This window comes from Hemiscyllium ocellatum, chromosome 42 (assembly GCF_020745735.1).
Source record: "Hemiscyllium ocellatum isolate sHemOce1 chromosome 42, sHemOce1.pat.X.cur, whole genome shotgun sequence".
In the NCBI taxonomy this organism is placed as follows: Eukaryota; Metazoa; Chordata; class Chondrichthyes; order Orectolobiformes; family Hemiscylliidae; genus Hemiscyllium; species Hemiscyllium ocellatum.
Window position 1 is genome coordinate 33,752,826 of NC_083442.1, and position 25,545 is coordinate 33,778,370.

The following is a 25,545-nucleotide window of genomic DNA, read 5'->3' on the forward strand; positions in this document are numbered from 1 at the left end:
CAAGGCCAAAATACTGTATGACTTCAAGGAGGAGTTAGATATAGCATTTGGACTAAAGGGATCAAAAAGCATGGGTAAAGCAGGAACCGGGTATTGAGATGGATGATTAGTTGTGATCATAATGAGTGGTGGAACAAGCTCCAATAGACTGCTCCTATTTTCCATGTTTCTACTGCTTCTTCACATCTTTCCTTCAAAATGCACTACTTTCAGTTTTCCACATACAATTTAATCCACCAGCTCACTTTCCATTCACTCACCAATCAGTATCCTCCTAAGTCTGTATAACTCATCTTCAGTTTTCTATCTTTACTGGTCTAATATAATCTCTAAACCATGGCAATTTTCCCCCTACAGATAAATCAAGAACTTTTTTTTAAAAATCAAAAAACACTGATATGCTATGTCATCTAGATATTTGCAATCACAGTCCAGAAAGAATTTCAATCTCACAATGGACACACAGAAGGCAAACTTGCTAACATAAAGACGCGGTGTTCACGTATTTGTTTGTACGTGTCTGACAATTCTTTACAGGTGCAGGTAAAAGCAGAAGCCAAAGCTGATCTCGTGAAAAGATTGAACAAATTAAAATGCAGACAGGTGTTTTTGTTTTGATGTGGGGTATGACCTTTCGCACACTGGTGACCTGCTAAAGACATTTTGCCTTTGAGCTCATCACGTTGGGGGAGCCCTCCCTTTTCTCAGTTACTCACTGCCACTCAGACACGTCGCCCAACATTCTGGAAACAATAAATTACTTCAATGGATCAGAACGTAAAGGAAAAATTACTTGAGGTTTGATGCAGCCCTGTGTTCATGTCTCACCAGTCAATATATTGTAAGTGAAGTCACCCCCGCAGGGCTGCTGCACTGTCAGAGGTGTTTCCCTGGGCCTGTTAGCCCACCTCCTACCCCACCACAGGCCTGTCACTGCTGCCATCTAAAGTACATTCCACCAAGCCCTTGTTTTGCCAGCTTCCTAAACAATAGGGCAGTCACTGATTCAGAGTCTTAGACTGCCTCACTTGCATGTTTCTGGGTCTTCATACATATTTAAGAATTGCACAGCATGATTTTTTATTCATTAGATTACAAAGGTCTAACGAGGCATTCCTGGATGTGGCTCAGTAGGGGAACTCTTGCATCACAGCCAATGGGTGGCGGGTTCCACACCCTGTGTCACAGCTGGAGCAGAAAATCAACTGTGAACCCATGCTTTTGCAAAGAAGCTCGGGAGGGAGACACTGCGTTTTTGGCGAGGCTCATTTTGAGCTCAGTGAAGCAGGACTCTGCTCTGCAGTTGTCCCAAGAGTGCACACTGAGACAAATATCAACTGCATCTGAAGGATCATCAACGTTTCTTGGTTAAGAAAAAGAAGGAAGCATATATCAGGTATAGACAAAATAGATCAAATGAATCCGGAGAAGAATATAAAGGCAGTAGGAGTATACTTAAGAGGGAAATCAGAGGGCAAAAAGGGGACATGAGATAGCTTTGGCAAATAGGGTTAAGGACACTAGGGACAAAAGGGAACTAGGGAGAGGATAGAGTCCCTCAAAGATCAGCAAGGCGGCCTTTGTGTGGAGCCACAGGAGATGGAGGAAATACTAAATGAGTATTTTGCATCAGTATTTACTGTGGAAATGGACATGGAAGATATAGAATGTAGGGAAATAGATGGTGACATCTTGAAAAATGTCCATATTAGAGAGGAGGAAGTGCTGAATGTCTTGAAACACATAAAAGTGGATAAATCCCCAGGACCTGATCAGGTGTACTCCAGAACTCGGTGGGAAGCTAGAGAAGTGATTGCTGAGCCTCTTGCTGAGATATTTGTATCATCAATAGTCACAGGTGAGGTGCAGGAAGACTGGAGGTTGGTAAACGTGGTGCCACTGTTTAAGAAGGGTGGTAAGGACAAACCAGGGAACTATAGACCAGTGAGCCTGACCTCGGTGGTGGGCAAGTTGTTGGAGGGAATCCTGAGGGACAGGATGTACATGTATTTGGAAAGGCAAGGACTGATTAGGGATAGTCAGCATGGCTTTGTGTGTGGGAAATCATGTTTTACAAACTTGATTGAGTTTTTTTGAAGAAGTAACAAAGAGGACTGATGAGGGCAGAGTGGTAGATGTGATCTATATGGACTTCAGTAAGGCGTACGACAAGATTCCCCATGGGAGACTGGTGAGCAAAGTTAGATCTCATGGAATACAGGGAGAACTAGCCATTTGAATACATGACTGGCTCAAAAGTAGAAGACAGAGGGTGGTGGTGGAGGATTGTTTTTCAGACTGGAGACCTTTTACCAGTGGAGTGCCACAAAGATTGATGCTGGGTCCTCTACTTTTTATCATGTATATAAATGATTTGTATGTGAGTAATTAGTAAGTTTGCAGATGACACCAAAATTGGAGGTGTAGTGGACAGTGAAGAGGGTTACCTCAGATTACAACAGGACCTAGACCAGATGGGCCAATGGGCTGAGAAGTGGTAGATGGAGTTTAATTTAGATAAATGCAAGGTGCTGCATTTTGGGAAAGCAAATCTTAGCAGGATTTATATACTTAATGGGAAGGTCCTAGGGAGTGTTGCTGAACAAAGAGTCCTTGGAGTGCAGGTTCATAGCTCCTTGAAAGTGGAGTTGCAGGTAGACAGGATAGTGAAGAAGATGGTGGGTATGCTTTCCTTTATTGGTCAGAGTATTGAGTACGGAGTTGGGAAGTCATGTTGCGTCTGTACAGGACATCGGTTAGGCCACTGTTAAAATATTGTGTGCAATTCTGGTCTCCTTCCTATCGGAAAGATGTTGCGAAACTTGAAAGGGTTCAGAAAAGATTTACAAGGATGTTGCCAGGGTTGGAGGATCTGAGCTACAGGGAGAGGCTGAACAGGCTGGGGCTGTTTTCCCTGCAGTGTCAGAGGCTGAGTGTTGATCTTATAGAGGTTTACAAAATCATGAGGGGAATGGATAGGGTAAATAGATAAAGTCTTTTCTCTGGGGTGGGGGAGTCCAGAACCAGTGGGCATAGGGTGAGAGGGGAAAGATATAAAAGAAACCTAAGGGGCAATGTTTTCACGCAGAGGGTGGTATGTTTATGGAATGAGCTGCCAGAGGTAGTGGTGGAGGCTGGTACAATTACAGCATTTAAAAGCCACCTGGATGGATACATAAATAGGAAGGGTTTGGAGGGATATGGGCCGGGTGCTGGCAGGTGGGACTAGATTGGGTTGGGATACCTGGTCGACATGGACGAGTTGGACTGAAGGGCCTGTTTCCATGATGTACATCTCTACGACTCTATAACTTGGTGAATGTCCCCCTTTGATCTGCCTGAAGCTCACTAGTTTTGCAGAGCAAAGAGTTGTCCTCAGAATAGGACATTCCAAAGTTCCAGGACTACAGCTTAGGGATCCTGAGGATTGAGACAGCTGCTGAAGAGGCATAATGAGCAAAAGTTACTAAGATCCCATCAGACATGGTATCCCAAGGAGCTCGAAAACAGAGTACCTGTCGATAATGAACCCATTTTAAAGAACATGCATTGTGAAAATCAAGAGTATTGAAAATGTACTGAGGTATCTCAGAGTGAAATGAGGTATAACATAGAAATGTTTATTCAGTTCTGGGAATTCTGATTTGACATCTTTTGCCCTTGGGTTGTATACTGGAAGTGGGACATGCATCGCAAATGTAATGGATACTGAATGAGTGGGTCATGATGTAGGTTGTATCCAGCACGAGTTAAATTCTACTGCAAATTTTTAAGTTGAAAAATTTTACAATCTAATTTTATTTTACAAATTTTTTGACTAAAAAGTGTATTTTGGAAACAAAAACTCTGACATTCCAATGACGTACGGAGGGAATGGAGCACTAATAGGAGTGCCTACTTTTTGATCACACATTAAATTGGAGCTGACCTCTGGCACCTTCCCCTACCACCACAAAACCTGTGTCCACACCTCCCCCCTCACCTCTGTCCAAGGCCCCAAAGAATCTTTCCACATCCTACAGAAATGTACCTGTATGTCCATGCTATCTACTGCATCCGTTGCACCGGATGTGGCTTCTTGTACACTGGGGAGACAGGATGTCCCCTTGAGGATCCTTTCAGAGAACATCTCAGACATCTGCGCCCAACCCCATCGCACTGTGGCTGAACACTTCATCTCTCCCTCCCACTCCACCAAGGACATGCAGGTCCTGGGCCAAATCCTTACCACCTGACGCCTGGAAGAATGCCTCATCTTCTGCCGTAGGACCCTGCAACCACACAGGATTAATGTGGATTTCACCAGTTCCCTCATTTCCCCTCCCCCAACTTATCTCAGTCCCAAACCTCCAACTCAGCACCGCCCCCTTGACCTTCTTTCATCTTCCTTCTTCCCCACCCGTCCGCTCCACCCTCCACTCCGACCTATGACTTCCACCCACACCTTCACCTACCTATCACATTCCCAGATACCTTCCCCCCAGCCCCCCACCCCGCTCCCATTTATCTCTCAGCCTCCTTGGCCCACAAGCCTCATTCCTGACGAAGGGCTTATGCCCAAAACATCAATTCTCCTGCTCCTCGGATGCTGCCTGACTTGCTGTGCTTTTCCAGCACCACATTCTCAACTCTGACTCCTCTCTAGGCCAATACGTATCCAATGATCAACATTAGTAAAACAGATTACAGCGTCATGATCTCATTGTTACTTGTCTTCTTGTGGACAAATTGGATGCTGCACTTGCTGCATGAAATAATGACTTCACTTTAGAAAGAGCGAAACTGGCCACATAGCACTTTTGAATAAGTCAAAGTTGTGAAAAGTGGTGTATAAAGAATTTTCTGTTGCTTTCTAAATGAAAAGCATGGTAAATGACAATAGAATACAATAAATTGCAGCAATTTTTGCTTAATGAAAACAAAACAAATGTTGAATATACTGGAGGTCTTTCAGGAAAAAGTTAAGTATATATTCAAAGTTCTGGAACTGGCCAGTTCTAATAAAGAACCCATGCCAGATATTTAAATTGGTCTTTGCTCTCTCTGGTGTTCAGATTTCCAGCTTGTTGTAACTCTTCTGTCTATTTAACCAGATTTAATAAAAAAAAGAGAAAGGTATTTTTGACTCTACCATCAAAGTAAAGTTGAGAGCGATTTTGGAAGAATTTTGGAAGCAAACAACCGTTAACATAAAACTGCACGGCCAGCTATGAATCCCCCCTTGCTCTTTGCTGAACAGGAGAAAGTCACCTCGTTTAAGACGAACAGCATCAGCCTGTTTAAAGGCGGTGTGGATACTGGGCTGCACAGAAAAAAAAGGAAAGAAACGCTTGTCTGTGTCGATATCAACCGCTGCTACAGGTGGGAGTGTCAGGGCAGGACCAGGAGCGGTAAAATAATTCAAGGTCCTGATGCCTATCTAGTGAATTCTGCCTTGTCTGAGTGTGCCCGCTAATGTTAGGGTCAGAACGGCAATATTCTCACAGTCAAACAATCTTCAAACATAGATATAATGCAAAAAGAAAGTCAACTGAGATACTATACCAGACATTACTACCATGCGTGGTTCTATAATTCAGTAAGCCTTTAACTGAGGTGAGAAAATTAATTTGTGATCCTCCCCAGCTTCAAGTTTTTTTTAAAGGAATTAACCTATATTATTACAAACTGAATGTTAAAACAATGCTTTAATTTCTGATCATGAACTCCAAGTTAATTTACTATTTTATAACAAGCATAGAATTAAAGTTACAAGGCTGGTGCAATACCACTCAAAGTGCTGGCGTTTAAAATAAGGTTTGTAGTGTGATCCGTTATTTAACTGATCACACTCATAACATTAAACATTTGTTGAGTCAGGTCAATTTAAAGTCAGACTTCCCCTTCACTCCACAAGCATGAGTCTTCCATTAACATAATAAGGTGTAAAATAATGTCTTGCTGTTGCCGTACATGCCACACACATGCAAGGTCACTTTCAGCAAACACCGCTGGCTTTCACAACTGACATCAGCTTCCCCGTCCAACCCAGACAGGTGGAATGAAAGGCTCCTTTGTCCAATGACTGTAAGGGGCCCAAACAAAATGAATTTGGGTGGTAGCATGTTGCACCTCCTGATCAACAGGCAGATGTCTCAGAGGTCAGAGTGTGACCTGTGTGGTTCATGGAATCATATCATAACATGGGCAGGAACAGCTGCTGAGCTTGTAGAACAGACACTTATCTTGAGACAGTATAGAGTGAGCTTTATTTTGTCCCTAATTGCTTGCTGTCCCTGTTGTGATGGGGACAATGTTTGATGGGGACAGTGCAGAAGTAGTCTTACTTTCAGTTTAAAAGAGTCGAAGGAGCTTGACTCTTTCTATCCCCATGTTGTATCTGTCCTGAGTGGATCTCCATGAAAATAACATTAATCAAACTCTTTAGCTGGACAAAACCACATGCAGACTCCACCCCCGTGTATGTCTGTCTGTCTGTCTCTCTCTCGTACAGCATTCTTTTCCAGCATGCCTGGTTCACTCATTGTGCCAATATGTTTGGGCTAAGGACGTGGCCTTTAATCACTTTCCAAAACCTACATCCAACTTCACCTGTTGTCTCTTCCCCCAACAAAGGTTCCACAACTAATCATTACACCTCTGCAAAATATTCTGCCATGCTTAAGTGACTGTTTCCTCTTGATTGTGATCTATTTGATGGTGGGTCCCAAATATAATGAAGCAGATGTGACCCTGAGTTTCATAACCAAATACAGAGGACAGAACCCCTTAAATCCAGATGAAACCTTTGTCCAGTTCCAGCAGCAGCACTGTGCTTTATTCCAGGCACCGTCTTTCCAGGAATGACTTAAAAGGCCATGGAAACGATACAGAAGAGATTTACGAGAGTAGCTGCAGCAATGAGGGATTAGCGGGATGGAATGCTGGGGTTGTTCTCTTGAGTACAGTGGAAGCCAAGAAGAGGTCTGATCGAGGTATTCATAATGGTAGAAGTTTAAGCGGAGTAAATGAAGAGTACTTACTTCCAGCATGACGTGTCAGAAACTACAGGATGCAGGCTTGAGATGAGTAGTAAAAGAACCAGGAGTAACATAAGGGAATATTTTTGGTATTGCAATAATAAAGAATGCACTACCTGATAGGGTCCTGGAAACCGATCCAATAATAGCCTTCAGAAAGCAACCTGATGGATACTAACACGTTGTCGGGATGTGGGGAAAGAGTGGGGCTGCCTGGATTACAAAGGAGCCATTACAGATTCAAGGATCCGGTGTAATATTGTATATACAAATTGTTGGGATGAAAATGGAAGTGCCTGGGTAGTAAGTTTGGAGATGACACGAACATTGGTAGAGTAACTGAGGAAGGTTCTCAAGGATACAGCAGGATATACATCAATTGGAAGGCTAGGCAGAGAAATGGCAGATAGATATGAATCCAGACAAGTGTGAACTGATGCATTTTGATCCCCCAAAATGTAAGAGGAAAGTATAGAGAAAATGGCATGAACCTTAGGAGCATTATTACAAGTCCATTCATCCCTGACAGTGGCAATGTAAGTGGAAAAGGTGGTAAAGAAGGTGTAGCAGCTGGGGCAATGAGTTGGCAAGCTGTATAGAACTTTACTTCATAAAAGCTGGAGTATTGTGTGTAATTCTGCTTGCCCCATTCTAGGAAGGAAATGGAGGCTTTGGAGAGGGTGCAGAAGAGGGTTACCAGGATGCTGCTGGGATTGGAGTGTATTTGTTATAAGGAGGCATTGGACAAACTTGGATTGTTTTCGCTAGAGCATTGGAGGCTGAGGGGGCTGGGAGACCTGGATAGGCGGATAATTGGAGCCTTTTTCCCAGAGTGCAAATGGAAAATACAGTAATTTTTATTGTATACAGAACATGGTAGTAGCCTGGATCGCGCTGCTAGGGGAGACGATAGAAGCAAATACGATAGCAACTTTAAGAATATTTAGACTGACACATGAACAGGCAGGAAATAGAGGGATCTAGACCATTTGCAGGCAGGTCAATATTAGTTTAGAATGGCATCATGGTCTGCATATAGATTGCAGGCCGAAGGGCCTGTTCCTGTGCAGCACTGTTATGTGTTTTATGACCGAATGACCTCTGCCTGTTTTGAATTCTTCTATGATTCTAACAACCCAGATAATGCGTAGTATTGTTGCAAACTGCCTTTCTTGAATTATTTTCATGCATCTCAACAGATAGAACTCTCCATCGCCAGAAATGAATGCAAGGCTCAATCTAAATACAGTGGAATAACAAGAAAATGAAAGGAAAAGAGAAAATGCTGGAAAATCTCAGCAGGCCTGGCAGCATCTTTAGGGAGAGAAAAGAGCTGACGTTTCGAGTTTAACTGACCCTTTGTCAAAGCTTTGACAAAGGGTCAGTTAGACTCGAAACATCAGCTGTTTTCTCTCCCTAAAGATGCTGCCAGGCCTGCTGAGATTTTCCAGCATTTTCTCTTTTGGTTTCAGATTCCAGCATCCGCAGTAATTTGCTTTTATTAAGAAAATGAAAGGCCTCAAAACAATTCTTCATTGAATTGCCAACACTGATGCTAACAACAGCTTTTACTGCTATGAGAAGCTGAAACACAAACAGCAATTGCTCGAGCAGCTCAGCAGGCCTGGCAGCATCTGTGGAGAGAAAGCAGAGTTGATGTTTCTGAAGAAGGGTCACCAGACTTGAAACATTAACTCTGCTTTCTCTCTAAAGATGCTGCCAAGCCTGCTGAGTTTCACCAGTGGCTGCTAATTCCTGTCACAAACACAGCTGGAAGTTTCATGCCTTGGGGCCACTCTACCAACATGCCATGTCAATGTGGCTCAGTTGTTGCCACTATGACCTCAGAGTCTCCAGATTGTGAGGTCAAGCTGCACTCCAGGATCTGAGCATGTAATGCAGGTTGGCACTGCCTCAGACAGTAGCATGCAGTCACTGTGTGGGTCAGATGTTCCCACAGCACCCAAGTGTTCTGGCAAATGTATCTTACAGCCCTCCCATGACCAAAAGCAGAAAAACTAACCAGTCACCTCAATGCTGCACGCAGGTAAGGAATAAACCAAAGAAGGACCAAACAAAAATTCCAGTGTAACTGTATTTATACCACATTCTGTTATGTCAGTGAACACAAAGAGGCCTTAAGAATTTAAGAGCTGAAAATGTGTTGCTGGAAAAGCGCAGCAGGACAGGCAGCTTCCAAGGAACAGGAAATTCGACGTTTTGGGCATAAGCCCTTCATCAGGCTTATGCCCGAAACGTCAAATTTCCTGTTCCTTGGATGCTGTCTGACCGGCTGTGCTTTTCCAGCAACACATTTTCAGCTCCGATCTCCAGCATCTGCAGACCTCACTTTCTCCTTAAGAATTTAAGAGTCTTGCAAGTATTGAAACAGTACAGAGAGAGGCAACGCTTCACATGACTACAGGTTTTTTACATAATGATACAGTCGAAACATGACAACACAAAGCTACCTACACCTTGGGTCTGTGCTGGTTCATCTCATTACAAAACCTTGTTAAATAGTACACAGCAGAAATTTGCTCATGTTTCTGTGGTTGGTTGGGAAGAATTGCATTAAACCCTAAGTGTTCTGAGAAAAGCACTGAATTCATAACTCTTGACAGGGAATGTAACTGGAGAGCTCACCAATCTGAACAAAGCAGATGTCTGACACAAACATGCAAGTCCAGTGAGCCAGTTCCACTCCATTATATGGGAATGCTGAATTTCGAATAAATGAATTTTGTATATTATTCAACGTTCAGAACAACAGAATCCCTGTAACCAAGTGATTTTTTCCAATCCTTTTCTGTGACTCGACAACAACTGGCATTTATGTTGCATCTTCAATCAAGTAAAACATCTCATGGTGCTTCGTAGGATTGATTATTAGACAAAAATATTGAAACTGACTAATGGTCGACACATCAGAACAGGTAACAGGTAACCAGCAACTTGGTGAAAGAACATGCTGAAATGAGGAGTTGAAGAGGTTTCAGGAGGGTTCCAGAGGTAGGGAGGACCATGTTCAGTAAAGGGACAACAAAAACTGGTAAGCAGAGGAGGTCAAGACTGAAAGAATGCAGAGAGTTGGAGGACTTGAGGTTATGGTGATGGGGAGGGGTAAGTCCCACAGAAGGTTCTGAAAACAAGGATGAGAATTTTAAAATGAAGCTTTAAATGAACCATATGTCTGAATACAGAGAAAGAGAGAGATGGGTGAAGGATCAACTGACATGTGCAAGTTAGGATAAAGGCAGAAAAGATTCAGATAAGCCCAGGTTTACAGGGGGAGGCTAGCCAGTAGAGTGTTGGCGCAGCCATGCTCCAAAGATGTCATCAGTGAGGTCTTGCCAAGATGCCATATTCACCATCGGTACGGCCCTTTAAAACAAGTTCAAGTGTGTAACTTGTTTTGAAAGACCTGGGCAAGTACTGTATAAACACACAACGTCCAGCAAAATCCAAACAGTAAGTGCCTAAGTTCACAACTACACATCTGGAAGCAGTGAGACTAATAAGCAAAGGGTGTTCAAGGCGAAGCTAACCGGAATTGACAAAAAGGCTTGGTCATCGACATGGAACACAAACGCAGAATAAAACTTTCCTATGACTCATGTTAGAAGGTTCAGAGATTGATACTGTTTCAAACAATAAAATGCAGCACAAATAATCGTCTTCGGAATCCAGACCAAACACAGCGAGAGTGAAAAGCAGAGGCAATCCCCAACCGTCCAGTCTGGAAATTCACTGCTCCTATGGTTTTAAAATCAATCATTGTCTCTGGGAATATCCTCAGCCCTGTGCAGCAAGTTACAGCTCCGAATTGTTAAGCTGCCACTTCTACAGCACTGTGCTGTCTGCAAGTGACAGATGCAATGCCCCCTGCAGCCAAATGACACAAAGTCAACGTGGCACAAATGGTGCAGAACTGCCTGAAGAAACTGGGGTGTGAAGATCCCAGAGAGAAGACAATTCTAAATGTTTAAATTCTCCAGCACTTCCTGTTTTTGTTTTAGATTTCCAGCATTCACAGTATTCTGCTTTTAGTTTTTAAGGTTACTTGACGTCCTACCCTTACAACACAAGCAAGCCAAAGGTGCAGACCTTCCTTCACATTGTGGCCCGTTGGTAAGTCAGCTCCAAGACCAAAGCCATCAATTCAAATATTTCAGCTTTTTGGGCCATTGGCTACAGAAAGGTAAGCTCATGTTTCACAGAGGCTAAAGCAGAATGGAGTGGACCCAGGCCAAGCACTCAGAACCATCTCAACTGTGGGAAACACATGTGGACAAATTCATTCAACAAGGCAGTGTCTCAAAGCTGGTCATTATCTTCAACTGTTATCCAGATTTGACTAAAAGGATTACATTATAGATAAGTAGATTTCTTCATGTAACAAACAATAAATTGAATTGGCAAGGCTTGAAGTACAAGTTTCTCAGGTGTAGACAGTTGAACCAGATGGTACTGCTGAAATGGTAAAAGTTCACTCAAGCACAAGTGGCTCCACCTTGTTTTTCCATTTACAAAGGGACTTAATGCCCTATGAAGGCCTAAAAAAATCTGAGCCTGTTACAAACCGCTGAGATAAAATATATCAGTAAATTCAGTAATATGATTAATTGCTGACTATTTCTGAGAATCTATTCATTGTAGAAAATGTCAGACTTGACACCTGTTTTCTGCCCATCGTACTTCCTGACTGACACTCTGAAAGGAAAGTACAAAGAAACTCAAATTACTTTGCTGACCTTTTTTTAAAAAGCAAACTCTGCTTATTTAACAGTAATTAAACTTTTTGGCATAAGGAAGCAATTTAAATGCGAGGTTTGCTCTAATAAGAATCCTAGTTATATGCAACCAACTCAAAAAATATCAGCAAGTAATTTAGTGCTGGATGTATCCAACCTGAAGACTGAAACCTCCTCAACCTACTGAGTTCTCTGACTAAATAATGATTAAACTCTGGCATTTGTTTACTTAATTATTCAACTTTATGACCTTACAAGGGACAACATTGCACCACAGCAGGATGCACATGCATTACATAATATTCTTCCATAAATTTTCTATCAGCATTAGCCTCTAATTTACTAGATGCAAATGTGGTCATGTCATGCCCAGTGTCAATGAAAAAGAGGCTTTCATCTGTCTTTCAATATTAATTAGATAGCTTTTGCAAGAGTTGGTCCAGAGTGAAAGGGGCAAATTGCCTCTTTGTGTGCTGTACTGACCTCAGATTCCATGAAAACACAGGAACTAGAAAGAAATGGTAAAGGTACTTGATTTGGGTTCTACCATCCTGAAAATCACCCATCACCCTGATGATGGGAGTTAATGATGAGACACAGTAACAAATCTCAATAATGATTCTACAATAGAGCCAGAAATAGCAAGGGAAATCTCCCAGCCTGGAGAGCTTTGGAATCACAGGGACACAATCACCTGTTCCTCAAGTAAATGTGGAGTCGCCATAGTCCTTCTGGATCACAGGGTTGCTCTCCCATTAGATAGAGGTGACTGATGATGGTTTAACTGGAGGGTCACCATGCCTTAGGTGAGGTTAAAAAGGTTAGACCGTCTTGGTGATTTCAGCAAATATATGAACTGAACCCATGTTGTTGGAATCACTTTACATTGCAAACTCACTATCCAGGAGAAAGTGAGGACTGCAGATGCCGGAGATCAGAGCTAAAAATGTGTTGCTGGAAAAGCGCAGCAGGTCAGGCAGCATCCAAGGCACAGGAGAATCGACGTTTCAGGCATAAGCCCTTCTTCAGGAGGGCTTATGCCCGAAACGTCGATTCTCCTGTGCCTTGGATGCTGCCTGACCTGCTGCGCTTTTCCAGCAACACATTTTTAGCTCTAAACTCACTGTCCAACTAACTAAGCTACACTGTACTCATCACATTCTGGGCAGCAAGTTACTCATATTGTGGATCCCATGATCTAATTTTCTATAAGAAGTTATCCTATTTGCATTTTAATTAGCAACTCCATTAGTTGCATCATTGGCCTAAGGAAACTGTTACAATTGACCACTGACTGAAATATTGCCTTCACAGTGTCGTTCTGAATCTACCATTCTTCAAGCACAGGCCAATCAACTTATCTCCAATACATTTCAATATTGGGCACAAGAAGTAAAAGCCCATCAAACTCTACGTTCATTTTCCAGTGGGATACTGAATACTGGAAAAACGAAGAGATGGAATGATTATTACAGAATGACACCTGAGGTGTCAGGGCATCAGGTGCACAAGAAACACCACAGGAATCAACAAGTAAACTCCAGAGTCCCACCTTGGCAGCAGGAAGGTTTTAGTCCCCATACCCAAGGAAGGATTTCCTTGCCATGGGTTATGGAAGGTTCACTCAAAAAATAAGACGTGTGTTCTTACAGCAATATACACAAACACTAAACATTTCTGAGCACCTTACAGCAAAGCACTTTTTAAAAATGTAGTCACTGTAGCATCCAATTTTGTGCACAGCCAACTGCCAAAAGCAACAATGTGATAACAACCAGTTAATCAACATCATAAAAACAGGTTGAAGAATAAATATTGACGAGGGAAACAGGGAGAATGTCTCTTTAAAAAGAACACCATGAGAGTTTTACATCCATCTGTGCATGGAGATGAGGCCTCTGTTTAACACCCCATCCAAAATCTGAAACCGCTGATCATGCTCAAAACCTGGAACCTTGGGACTCAAATGGTGAGAGAAGTACCACTGAGCCACACATGACACTATATTAATAGAAGCATAGGAGCCTTGCCCTATAAGAGAGATTGAGTAAATGGAGCTATACTATTTGGAATTAAAACTGAAAGTACTGGAGAAACTCAGCTGGTCTGGCAGCATTTATGGAAAGAACAGAATTCACATTGAATCCCATAACACTTCTTCATAACACTGAGGATTCTGAAGAAAAGTCATGGGACTCGAAACATTAACTCTCTATGTCTCTCTCCACAGGTAGACAGACCTGCTGAGTTTCTTTAGCATCTTCTATTTTTATTGCAGATCTCTAGAATTTTACTTCCACACGCTTTACAGTTTAGAATACTGAAAACTGATTTCATTGTAACACATAAAATTTGTAAGAGGTCTTGACAAGACAGATGTCAAGATGCTATTTCCCTGGCAGCATGGTCAAGGAGAACACAGGGACCAAGTATCAATTATAAGGTGGTCAGCTATTTCAGACTGAGAAGAGGAGAAATGTCTTCTCTCAATGAGCTGCAAACCTTCAGAACTGTTTTCCCCAGACAGCTCATGAGGGAAGGGGATGACAGAGATTGATGTGTGCATTACAGTCAGGTCTTGGATTACTATGCCGTGCAGCTGATTTAACAGAGGACTTGTTTTTAAAGCAATTCTGGATAAGTAAGTATAATCAAAAAAGACTTGCATTTATATAGCACTTTTCACAACCACCAGATGTCTCAAAATGTTTTAGACCCCAGTTAATTCCTTTTTGATGTGCAATAATGCAAAATAAATTCATCCTGCTATAAATGCACTTCGCCATTATAAAAACCATTGGAAAAATTCAATTTTAAACACAAACTGTGACTTTAAACTGCACCAAATAAAATTATTTCAAATAAATGTTCAAAGTTTTAAATATATCGAAAGGACAACCAAATGTATATTTAAAATACATCTCAAAGTACATCATTTAAGTTAAAAATAATATTTAAACACAATTTAAGAAACCTAAGTACATTTAGTTGTACTTTTAATTCAGGCAAAAGTAATTTTGTACGCAAAACAATTTAAAATGATATATTTTTAGGGTTTTAAAGTATATTTAAAACACATTCTTAAACATCAATTAGAAGCAATATTAAAATTACGAATATTTAATTATTCATACATATTAAACAGATAGTTTTAACATGTAAAAGCATTTTTCGAGTATAAAATTCAATGTTTATTTACATTACACACATTCAGTTACTTTGGAGTGTCTGATGTGGGCTCAGCCTTACTAGGCCCCGAAGCCTGGCGCACGCGTGATTGCGGCTCCCGGCTGAGGGAGCGAGTGCTTCGGACACTTACCCGGGACACGTTTAGATCCTTCATCACCTCCTCGAAGGCGGCCGTCTCCTCCGCTTGCTTCTGGTTGTGGAGGGCGATCTTCTCGCTGAACTTGCGGGGGTTGGAGGCGGTCGAGCCGCCGCCGCTGCCGCCGGAGGAGCCAGGCCCGGGGACGGGGCCGGGGCCCGGAGCCCCTTCACCCGCGACGCCCCCAGCGCCGGCTCCCGGGCTGCAGCCAGGGCCGGAGCTGCTGCCGGCCATCTCCAGGGGAACAGCCAGCAAAAGTACACTGAGGTAGGTCAGTCTCTACAAACCCCAACTCTACTCTCCCCTCCAAAACATAAAATATATAGAAAAATATAAAACAAAATTCACCTCAAATCAACTGTCCCTCAGCTCAAAGTCAAAAATAAACTCACCTCTCCTCAAAACTAAACTTAATTCACCTCAACTCAACATTGAAAATGAATTCACCTCAGAAAAACAAATCAAATACACCTCAGCTCAAAATTAGAACCTATTTCACCTCAACTCAAACATTAAAAATTTCACCTCAGCCAGAAAAAGGAATAAAATTCACCTCATTCAAAACTAGAACCTAATTCACCTCAACTCAACATTTAAAAATGATTTCATCTCAGCCAGAAAAAGGAATGAAATTCACCTCAGCTCAAAGTCAAAAGTAAATTCACCTCAGCTCAGAAAATCTTCTACTTAAACCCCCTCCAGTCACACAGTCACCATCACTAACATCCTGTAGCAAAATGAAAGCTCAGATTTTCTCCCTTCCAACAAAAAAGTTCAAATCCTTTTTATTCATTCGTCCAGTGCAAAATACACAGTAATCCTTTTTCTTCTTGTTGTCTTCCTTCAGAAGTTGGGACACTGGCATCCAGACATTTAAAACATCTTGGTTATTGAAAAGGAAAAAAAATTGTCTCAGTTAAAAATCTCTTCGGGGCTCCAAAAAGATTCAGCCTGGGTTTTCTGTCATCGCTCACAACTCACACAGACAGGAAAAAAACAAAATGAGAGATAGAGAAATGTTCCTTCTAAACTCCACCACTAGAGGAGACAAAAGACAGCTTGAAGAATAAATGGAGCTAGAGATATTCTAATACCTCAACAGTTTGTTCGATGGGGGCTGTCTTCAAGTGGAATTTGTGCTAAAATGTCAAGGTTGAGTAAGTGTCCAAATTTTAAAAATTCTATTTTGAACTTGATGCATCTTTTTGTCAATTCACAAGCTTCGACATTTGATAAAGATTTCTTTTGTACACAAGGCTATTAGTATGTATTTAGATCAGGTTGCCAAATGGTAAGTTGACACCTCTGAAACACTTGTATATTAGATACTGATGGTCCAGCCTGATGCTCCTACATTTACAGTACTAAAACTAGCTCACTTATTCCTCTCCACTACAGTCAAGCCATTTCTTTTTATCTATAATGCTGTTCAAGTAGGAGAGTGGGGCTCGTTGATGTATGAAAATCAGGGCAGCATTCATTGTTTACACTCCTGTGGAGAAAATCATTACAGCACAAAAGGAGTGTAAAAGGGGACTGGATTATATCTTTTGAGAAGTGGAATTCAAGGTTTAACAATAGCACCGCTTGTTTTTTTTCAACAGAGATGGATAAAGGAACTTTTCATTAAAATCGAACATCAGTGGGTGGTATGGGAGGAAAAGTCTGTGATAGAGTAATTATACATTCAATGGATGCACTAAGCAGCCTTTTATAACTCACTGTTCTTTTATATTTCGATGAAAAATAGAAACTTCTCGTTTGCTCATGAGAATAATGCTGTAAAATCACTTTCAAATATACTTACCTGTGATATCAACATGATAATAAATGGCTGCTGGATCTAACCAACTAAACAACATTTTCCAAAACCGCTTAAACCATGGAGGTAACAGCTCTTTCTGTCACTGTCTCAAGATAGTTTTGTTTCATTTTCTGATTCCTGATGAATAGGGCTATAATTCATTCCATTCCAGACCAAGCCAGATCTCTGATTTGACTGCTCTGAAAAATAAATGTCATATGAACAGAAGAAAGGAGTGACATACATGACCCCTGGGTTAGGAAGTGAGGAATACACAGTGATGGAAACATGGGAACAAAGAAGGGCCAATTCAGCCCCCAAACATATATTAAATCATGGCCAAATTTGATCTCAATCATTTTCCTGCTTTAGATACATACTGCTTCTTATCTAAAAAAGATCAATCCCATCATCCACTGACCTCGAGGAAGCAATTTCCAGATTTGTCTCAGAGTTCCCTGAATTCACTCCTCATAATTGTACCTAGATCTAATTTTTAAAAATTTATTCATTTGTGGGATGTGGACATTGCTTATTGCCTGTCTCTAGTTGCTCTTGAGAAGGTGGTGGTGAGCTGCCTTCTTGAATCGCTGCAGTTCACCTGCTGTGGGTTAACCCACAATGTCACTAGGGAGGAAATTCCAGGATTTTGATCCAGCAACAGGAAAGGAATTGTGATATATTTCTAAATCAGGATGGTGAGTGGCTCGGAGGGGAACTTGAAGGTGGTGGTTTTCTTATATATCTACTGCCCTTGCCCTTCCAGATGGAAGTGGCTGTGGATTTGGAAGGTGCTGTCTAAGGATCTTTAGTGAATTTCTACAGTGTATCTTGTAGATAGTACATACTGCTGCTGCTCAGTATCAGTGGTGGAGGGAGTGAATACTTGTTGATGTAATGCCAATCAAGCGGGCTACTTTGTCCTGGATGGTGTCAAGCTTCTTGAGTGTTGTTGGAGCTGCACTCCTCTAAGCAGGTGAGGAGTATTCGATCACACTCCTGACTTGTGGGCCTTGGAGATGGTTGACAGGTTTCGGGGAGTCAAGAGGTGAGTTACTCACCCAAATTCCTAGCCTCTGACCTGCTCTTGTAGCCATTGTATTTACGCAGTGAGTCAAGTTGAGTTTCTGGTCAATGATAACCCCCAGGATGTTGATAGTGGGGAATTCAATGATATAACACCATTTAATGTCATGGGGTGGTGGTTAGATTGTCTCTTATTGGTGATGGTCATAGCATGGCCTTTGTGTGATGTGAATGTTACTAATTTCCCGTCATTGTCTGAGTTTTTAATCAAAAAAAGAAAATAAATCATTTGTATATATGCTACCAAATCCCTTTATCATTTTAGATAAATTAATTAGTTCAGCTCTTAAATATTCTAAATTCAAGCCATGGTTATTAAAGAGTCTGTTGAAGGGTCGCTGGACTGAAAATGTTAGCTCTGCTTTCTCTCCACAGATGCTGCCAGACCTGCTGAGTTTCTCAGGGAATTTCTCTTTCTGTTTCTGTTCAGTATCCACACTTTGACATTTTATATATTATTATTTGTTTTATTTATTAAACTTGACATAATTTGACCTTTTTTTAAGGGTCATTCTGATTAATCTGTTTTGCTTATCCAAGACCAATACATCTGTTCTGAAGTATGGTGCTAAACTGAACTCAGTTCCTCCTGATTGGATCGGACCAAGACTCTGCAAAACCGAAGCATCACTTCCTTTCTTTGGAATTCCAAACTCTCTTGTGGTAATGTTCTACTAGCCTTGATGATTACTATTTGTGCTGGTAACTAGATTTCCTTCAGAGATCCTGGCCTCTCCTTAAGGAGAAAATATTGCTTTATTTATTCTTCTCAGATCGAAAGTTTTACATGGCCTCACATTAAATACTGTATGTTCTGACTACTGTTTAAATATTTCAATGTTGTGAAGACGTTGTTAATAATGCTGAGTCCCCCACTACCAGCATTCTGGGGGTTACCACTAACTAGAAATAGAACTGGAATTTCCATATAAATATTGCAGATGCAAGAAAACGTTAAAGGCTGGAAGTTTTGGGGCAAGTAACTCATCTCCTTACTACCCAGTGCCTACAATAAAACAGCTTACTGTGGATGCTGGAAATCTGAAACAAAAACATAAAATGCTGGAGAAATTCAACAGGTCTGTCAGAATCTGTGGACAGAAAACCAGAGTTAAAGTTTCAAGTTCAGTGACCCCTCATCAGAACTGAAAGCAGGTGAAAAAAGGTGGCATTCATCAACATAAATAGCTGGGAAAGGGTGGTATTTTTGATCCTGTTGTAGGATTTCTAAATCCGAAACAGTAACACTGTTTTTCTCTCAACAGATGCTGGAGTCTGGCTGAATCTCTCCAGCACTTTCTGCTTTTGTCCCCACAGCCTGTCATTTACAAGGCACAAGCCAGGAGTGTGATGGAATACTCTCAACATGCCTGGATAGGTGCAGCTCCAACAGCACTCAAGAAGCTCGACACCATCCAGGACAAAGCCGCTCTTTTGATTGGCATCACATCCATGCCTTCCACATTCCCCTTCAAGACCAACACACAGTTGCAGCAATGTGTACCATCTGTGAGATGCACTGTGGGAATTCACCACAGCTCCTTTGATAGCATCTTCCAAATCCATGACCACTACCATTTGGAAGGACAAGAATAGCAGATACATGGGAACACCACCCCCTGCAAGTTCACCTGCAAACCACTCCCCATCTGACTTGGAAATATATCACCATTCCTTTACTGCCACATGGTGCACACCAAGCCTCCAAACAGCAGTAAGAAAGTTGTTGTGACAATCTGTTTCAGTGTTGTTGACTGGGGCAGAACTACTGACCAGGAGATTGGGATCTGTTCATCTGTTACAGCCACTGAGAGCCTTGATGGGACCTTGGTTTAACCTCATCAAAAGGATGGTTCCTCTGCTAGTGCAGCAATTCCTCAGCATTGGACTGAAGTGAAAGGAAAATATGTTGCACAGACAGGAAAGAAGAAAAAGACTTGATAGAGAGCAGAATAAATTAATTCCCTATCATACAGTGCGTGGGTGTTGTAAGAGTCTGTGATAAAGTGAAATAAAAACAAAGTGCTGGAGAGATTCAGCAGGTCTGGCAGAGAGAGAAACCGCATTCGCTACAACTCTCCTTCAGAAGTTTTCTTCTGTTTCTCCCATCACAGACGCTGCCAGATCTGCTGAGTTTCTCCAGCATTCTCTGTTTTTATTTCAGATTTCCAGCATACAAAATAATTTACATTTATTTGTGTGATAACATGATATCGGGAATACAGTGTAGAGATTTGTTTAGGCTCCACAATTAATCATGACAAACAATGTCGTGGCAACATAAGCTTTGTATTTAGATGATATCCGATCTATATTGCTTGTTTGTAAGTGACTGGCTGTATGAATTACAGTGAATGTTACCTCTGTTCTGATGAAGGGTCGCTGGACTCTAAAATATTAGACCTGCTGAGTTTCTCCAGCACTTTGTTTTTGTTTCAGTTCTTTGTATTTATCGTCTCCTTGCTATACATTCCAAAGTGCATTGCAAAGGTCTGGAATTGTATAGCAAAGGTAAACTAGATTCATTCCTGGAACAAATACATTGGAAAACAAGAGGATATCAAATCTTGAGAATACACTGACTTACCTTGCTCTATTCCTCCTTTATTTTTTCTTTTATCAACAGGTGAAAATGAAATTATTGTCTGATTCTCTTGTTCATGGAGAGAAAAAACTACTAACCCTGAATGTTTGATGGGGACAATGCAGAAGTAGTTTTACTTTCTGTTTAAGAGTTTTAATTCTGGTGGCTCTGCTGTAGGAGAGATGTTGTGAAACTTGAAAGGGTTCAGAAAAGATTTACAAGAATGTTGCCAGGGTTGGAGGGTTTGAGTTATAGGGAGAGGCTGAATAAGCTGGGGCTGGTTCCCCAGAGTGTCAGAGGCTGAGGGGTGACCTTACAGAGGTTTATAAAATCATGAGGGACATAGTCAGAGTGAGTAGACAAGGTCTTTTCCCCAGGGTAGGGCATAGATTTAAGATGAGAGGGGAAGATTTAAATGGGGCCTGAAGGATGAGCTGCCAAGGGAAGTGGTGGAGGTTGGTATAATTACAACATTTAAAAGGCATCTAGATGGGAATAGGAGAGGTTTGGAAGGATAAGGGCTAAATGGAACTAAATTAATTTTGGAATCTGGTCAGCATGGACAAATTGGACCAAAGGGTCTGTTTCTGTGCTGCTCATCTCTATGACTCTAAGAGAGTAGAGGGATCTTTACTTTGTATCTAGCCTCATGGTATCCCTGTCCTGGGAGTGTTTGATGGAGACAATGTCAAGGGAGCTTTACCTTCAGTTTAAGAGAGTAAAGAGATCTTTCCTCTGTATCTAACCCAGTGTTGTCCCTGTCCTGGGAGTGCTTGATTGGGGCAGTATAATGGGAGTGTCAATTTCAGTTTGAAGTATAGGGAGAGCTTTACTCTGTATCTAATGTTAAGCTGTGTGAAGAAGGGAGATGAGCTGAGAACACGCCAGGGTTTGATTGTGACCAGCAGCAGACGAAGAGACTGAGGAGTTGCACATGATTGAGATTCCAGGGGAAGAGTGATTAAAGTGGGAATATGGACAGGGTTTTGTGACGGTAGACCCTAGTGAGAGTAATTTGAGAGATTGGAAGTTGAACTGCAGCAGAAGGATATCAGTGCCAATGAAACAAAATATGAAGAAAACAGAAGACAGTTGGATCTTAGAAACCACACAATGAAGAGTTATAAACTCAAACTTTATTTTAGTTTTGGAACAACTGGTGATCCTACAAATACAATTTTATTTTAAAAGCATCAGTGGGGTCAATAATTTAGCCAACAACAGCAGTATGTGACAGCTTTCTCTGGATAGTCCTGTGGTGAATGGATGCCAGGCTGATTGCCTGTGTTCAGAGTGTGGTGCTGGAAAAGCACAGCAGGTCAGACAGCATCTGAGGAGCAGGAGGACCAATGTTTTGGCATTCCTGATGAAGGGTTTATGGCCGAAACGTCGATTCTCCGTTTCCTTGGATGTTGCCTGACCTGCTGTGCTTTTCCAGCACCACACTCTCGTCTCTGATCTCCAGCATCTGCAGTCCTTACTTTCTCCTCCTGATTGCCTGTGTCCACTGTACTCTCCACTCTCAGACACTCAGTTTCCCTCTCCCAGTATCATCTCAGCACTCAGCGCTGGGAGAGCTAATCCATTCAGGATCCAGGAGTTGCAGCCCAGAGACTTGAATTTGTTTCCTTTTAACAGTTTGTGGCACTTCAGAAAGTCTATAAGCAACAATTTTAACTTAAATTCATGCCAGTCAGGAAATGAGAGAATCTGGAGCAATGCAAGATCAGTCTCACTGGATTTACTTCTGTTTAAAGTGAACAAAGCCCTGATATTAAGTGGAGTGTTAAGCCAATGATGCTGTCCAATTCCCCGGGCTCCCCACTGCGGTTAGCATGTGCTCCTGAAGGACACAGATGTTGGGCTTGGAAACATACAGGTGGAACCCAACTCAGATACTAACCAGGATTCTGGGAAGATTTAGATATAAACATGAATTGGAAAGTAATCTCAAGACAGGTGCAAGCGATGGCAAAGGGAGGAACAGAAACTTGGAAGAAGGAACTGTTCTTCATCACTTGCAGACCACTGTGGGCATGTCGACCGTGGAATGCTGCATACCTTGGAGACACGCTGACATAACAACAATACAAGGAAGTGAAACATTTGGGAAAAGTCTAGTGTTAGATAGCCAATAGCAACTGAAATTGGGAGTCTAGACTCAAACCCTGCAATTAGAAGAGATTGTGATTATATTCACAAACTCAATTTAATAACAACCATCCCAGATATTTTGTTTGTGAGTGAGTATCCTCTGGAAGGATTTTCACTGAACAGTGTGTTCTGAGCAGCGGTCAATGCCCTCCCTCCCCAACAATTTTGGTGGAAAGCTTATTGACAAAGGCCCAGACTGATAGAGTTGTACACCAAGGGGTTTGAAATGAAAAGGAACCTAAATTAACTTTAATTTAGACAGTGAATAATGTTTATCTCCGTGCAGAGATATTCAGAAAGCCAGCATCCCACTACTCAGTGATTGAAAATTAGTATTGCATTGTGGCAGCTTGAGATCTACCTAACCGGGAGAATCAGCAAACAGTGTGGTGGAGACATCATTGGAAGCAAGGATTACAAAGCAGGCAAGCATCAACTTCTGACTGCACGATACAAGACAATTCTGGAATGTGGGGAAAGAAAGGACAATATTGTACAGAAACAAGAGACATAGCAAAAGAACAAAAGTAATTGATAATAAAATGAAAAGGTTGGTTTTTAATGTTTATGCCCCTCAAGCAGTACACAGACAGCTACTGATGCATATACCAAGTCTATAAACGTTCCAGCAGTTTAATACTACATATAGAATTGCACGCCCGCTCCAATGACCCGATTCTGCTCCAGATGGTGCTGATACACTCCTCAAAGGTGCTCAGTTCTGATTGGTGCAGAATTTAAACAAAAAGGGAAAAGTACAAGCATGGCAGCCCCTCATCAGAGCCTCGTTCAATAACGTGACGCTGGCATCGAGCTCTTGACCCCAGTGGCGAGGGGCGGTTGATGTTCCCGCTATTTCCCGTAGAACTTCTTGTTCAGGAGGAAGATCAGCAGGTTGACGTTAACCTTCGCTTTGTCGAACAACTTCATGACAGCAACACCTTCGTATTGGAGCTGGAGAAGGTCCTGGGCAGGGACATAGGTTACAGGGTAAGCAGAAAATCAAGACAACCCAACAGAAAGAGCAGCCATAAGCCAGTTACAATCTGAGTTGGGTTCTCACTTTCACTCTCACTGTAGTGTCTCCAGTTCCCAACAACAGGTAGTTTCCAGAGAACTGAATTTCTCTTGGGAACTGTCCCTCAGTGAGAGTTAGCACTTACAGGAACTATATTCCAGTGAGAGTCAGCACCTTCAGGATCTATATCCCAGTGAGAGTCAGCACCTTTAGGAACTGTATCCTAGTGAGAGTCAACCCCTTCAGGAACTGTATCCCAGTGGGAGTCAGCACCTTCAGGAACTGTGTCCCAGTGACAGACAGCACCTTCAGGAACTGTATCCCAGTGACAGACAGTACGTTCAGAAACTGTATCCCAGTGAGAGTCAGCCCCTTCAGGAACTGTATCCCAGTGAGAGTCAGCACCTTCAGGAACTGTGTCCCAGTGAGAGTCAGCACCTTCAGGAACTGTATCCCAGTGGGAGTCAGCACCTTCAGGAACTGTATCCCAGTGAGAGTCAGCACCTTCAGGAACTGTGTCCCAGTGAGAGTCAGCCCCTTCAGGAACTGTATCCCAGTGAGAGCACCTTCAGGAACTGTGTCCCAGTGAGTGTCAGCACCTTCAGGAACTGTATCCCAGTGAGAGTCAGCAACTTCAGGAACTGTGTCCCAGTGAGAGTCAGCCCCTTCAGGAACTGTGTCCCAGTGAGAGACAGCACCTTCAGGAACTGTGTCCCAGTGGGAGTCAGCACCTTCAGGAACTGTGTCCCAGTGAGAGTCAGCCCCTTCAGGAACTGTATCCCAGTGAGAGTCAGCCCCTTCAGGAACTGTGTCTCAGTGAGAGTCAGCCCCTTCAGGAACTGTATCCCAGTGAGAGTCAGCCCCTTCAGGAACTGTGTCCCAGTGAGAGACAGCACCTTCAGGAACTGTGTCCCAGTGGGAGTCAGCACCTTCAGGAACTGTGTTCCAGTGGGAGTCAGCATCTTCAGGAACTGTATCCCAGTGAGAGTCAGCCCCTTCAGGACACATTAGGATAACAGAATCAGAGTGTCCATTTATATAGTATCACTAACATAGTAAAATCCATTGTATATCATGAGAGTGAGACACTATTTGGCACCAAGTGGTTTAACAAAGGAATTCCCAAAGCTGATGGGGCCCAAGCCCACTAGTTATACAAATCAAATGGATGATGTATGAAATGCCTGAATTAGTGGATCAGAGGGCTGTGGCACTGTTAGAGATTACTGAGTTGGAAAATGAAAATAGGGATTTTGCAAACAGGGTAACATTTTGAAATGTTGCAGTACTAGGGACCAACGGGGGATGAAAAGGTAAAGCAGAGGTGACCATGTCCGGCCTTGACAGTTACCTGATAGTGTAGCATGAATGTCTCCATTTGGACTCCCATGAACTTTGCCTTCACTTCAAAGTCACCCACCTCTTCTGTTGGGCAGATGTCAAAGATAACGTTTTTAAACCTGAAAACAGAAGAGAACTGTTTAAATAAACAAATGAACCAATGGAAAGAATCAAGTGTGAGCAGGGAGTGATAACTCCATTAGCCCTGGGTTAGCACTCTGAGCCCTGGCCTATGAATCAGCACTGAAAGAGCCAGTCTGGAATTTACATGGACTCCTGACTGCAGTGCCTAGACAGTGCTGTGCCAATAGAGGTCAGCTTTTTGGGAGGTTAATCCAAGGCCCAATCTGCACATGCTGGTGGTGGGCTACCTTTTGATAAACAAGAATAAGGTGTACTCTGTCAAACAACAGCACTCCCTAAGAACTCTGTCTCTTATCTCAGCTTTACACTGCAAATG

The 25,545-nt window shown here is 42.2% G+C and overlaps 2 protein-coding genes across 4 annotated transcripts in view; both read right to left on the reverse strand.

Moving 5' to 3' along the window:
- Positions 1-16,090, reverse strand: part of crtc3 (CREB regulated transcription coactivator 3) — an 89,918-nt gene extending 73,828 nt beyond the window's left edge. For all 3 annotated transcript variants that reach the window (XM_060853535.1, XM_060853536.1, XM_060853534.1), the window contains exon 1: positions 15,093-16,090. In XM_060853535.1, the coding sequence (XP_060709518.1) occupies positions 15,093-15,332 (240 nt within the window). In that variant the 5' untranslated portion in view covers positions 15,333-16,090. The remainder of the gene's footprint in view (positions 1-15,092) is intronic.
- A 7,167-nt stretch (positions 16,091-23,257) lies between these two features.
- iqgap1 (IQ motif containing GTPase activating protein 1) overlaps positions 23,258-25,545 on the reverse strand; it is a 116,418-nt gene continuing 114,130 nt past the window's right edge. Inside the window, exons 37-38 of the mRNA XM_060853925.1 lie at positions 25,096-25,204; positions 23,258-23,692 (exon numbers count right to left, since the gene is read on the reverse strand). Coding sequence (XP_060709908.1) covers positions 23,579-23,692; positions 25,096-25,204 — 223 coding nt within the window. The 3' untranslated portion in view covers positions 23,258-23,578. The remainder of the gene's footprint in view (positions 23,693-25,095; positions 25,205-25,545) is intronic.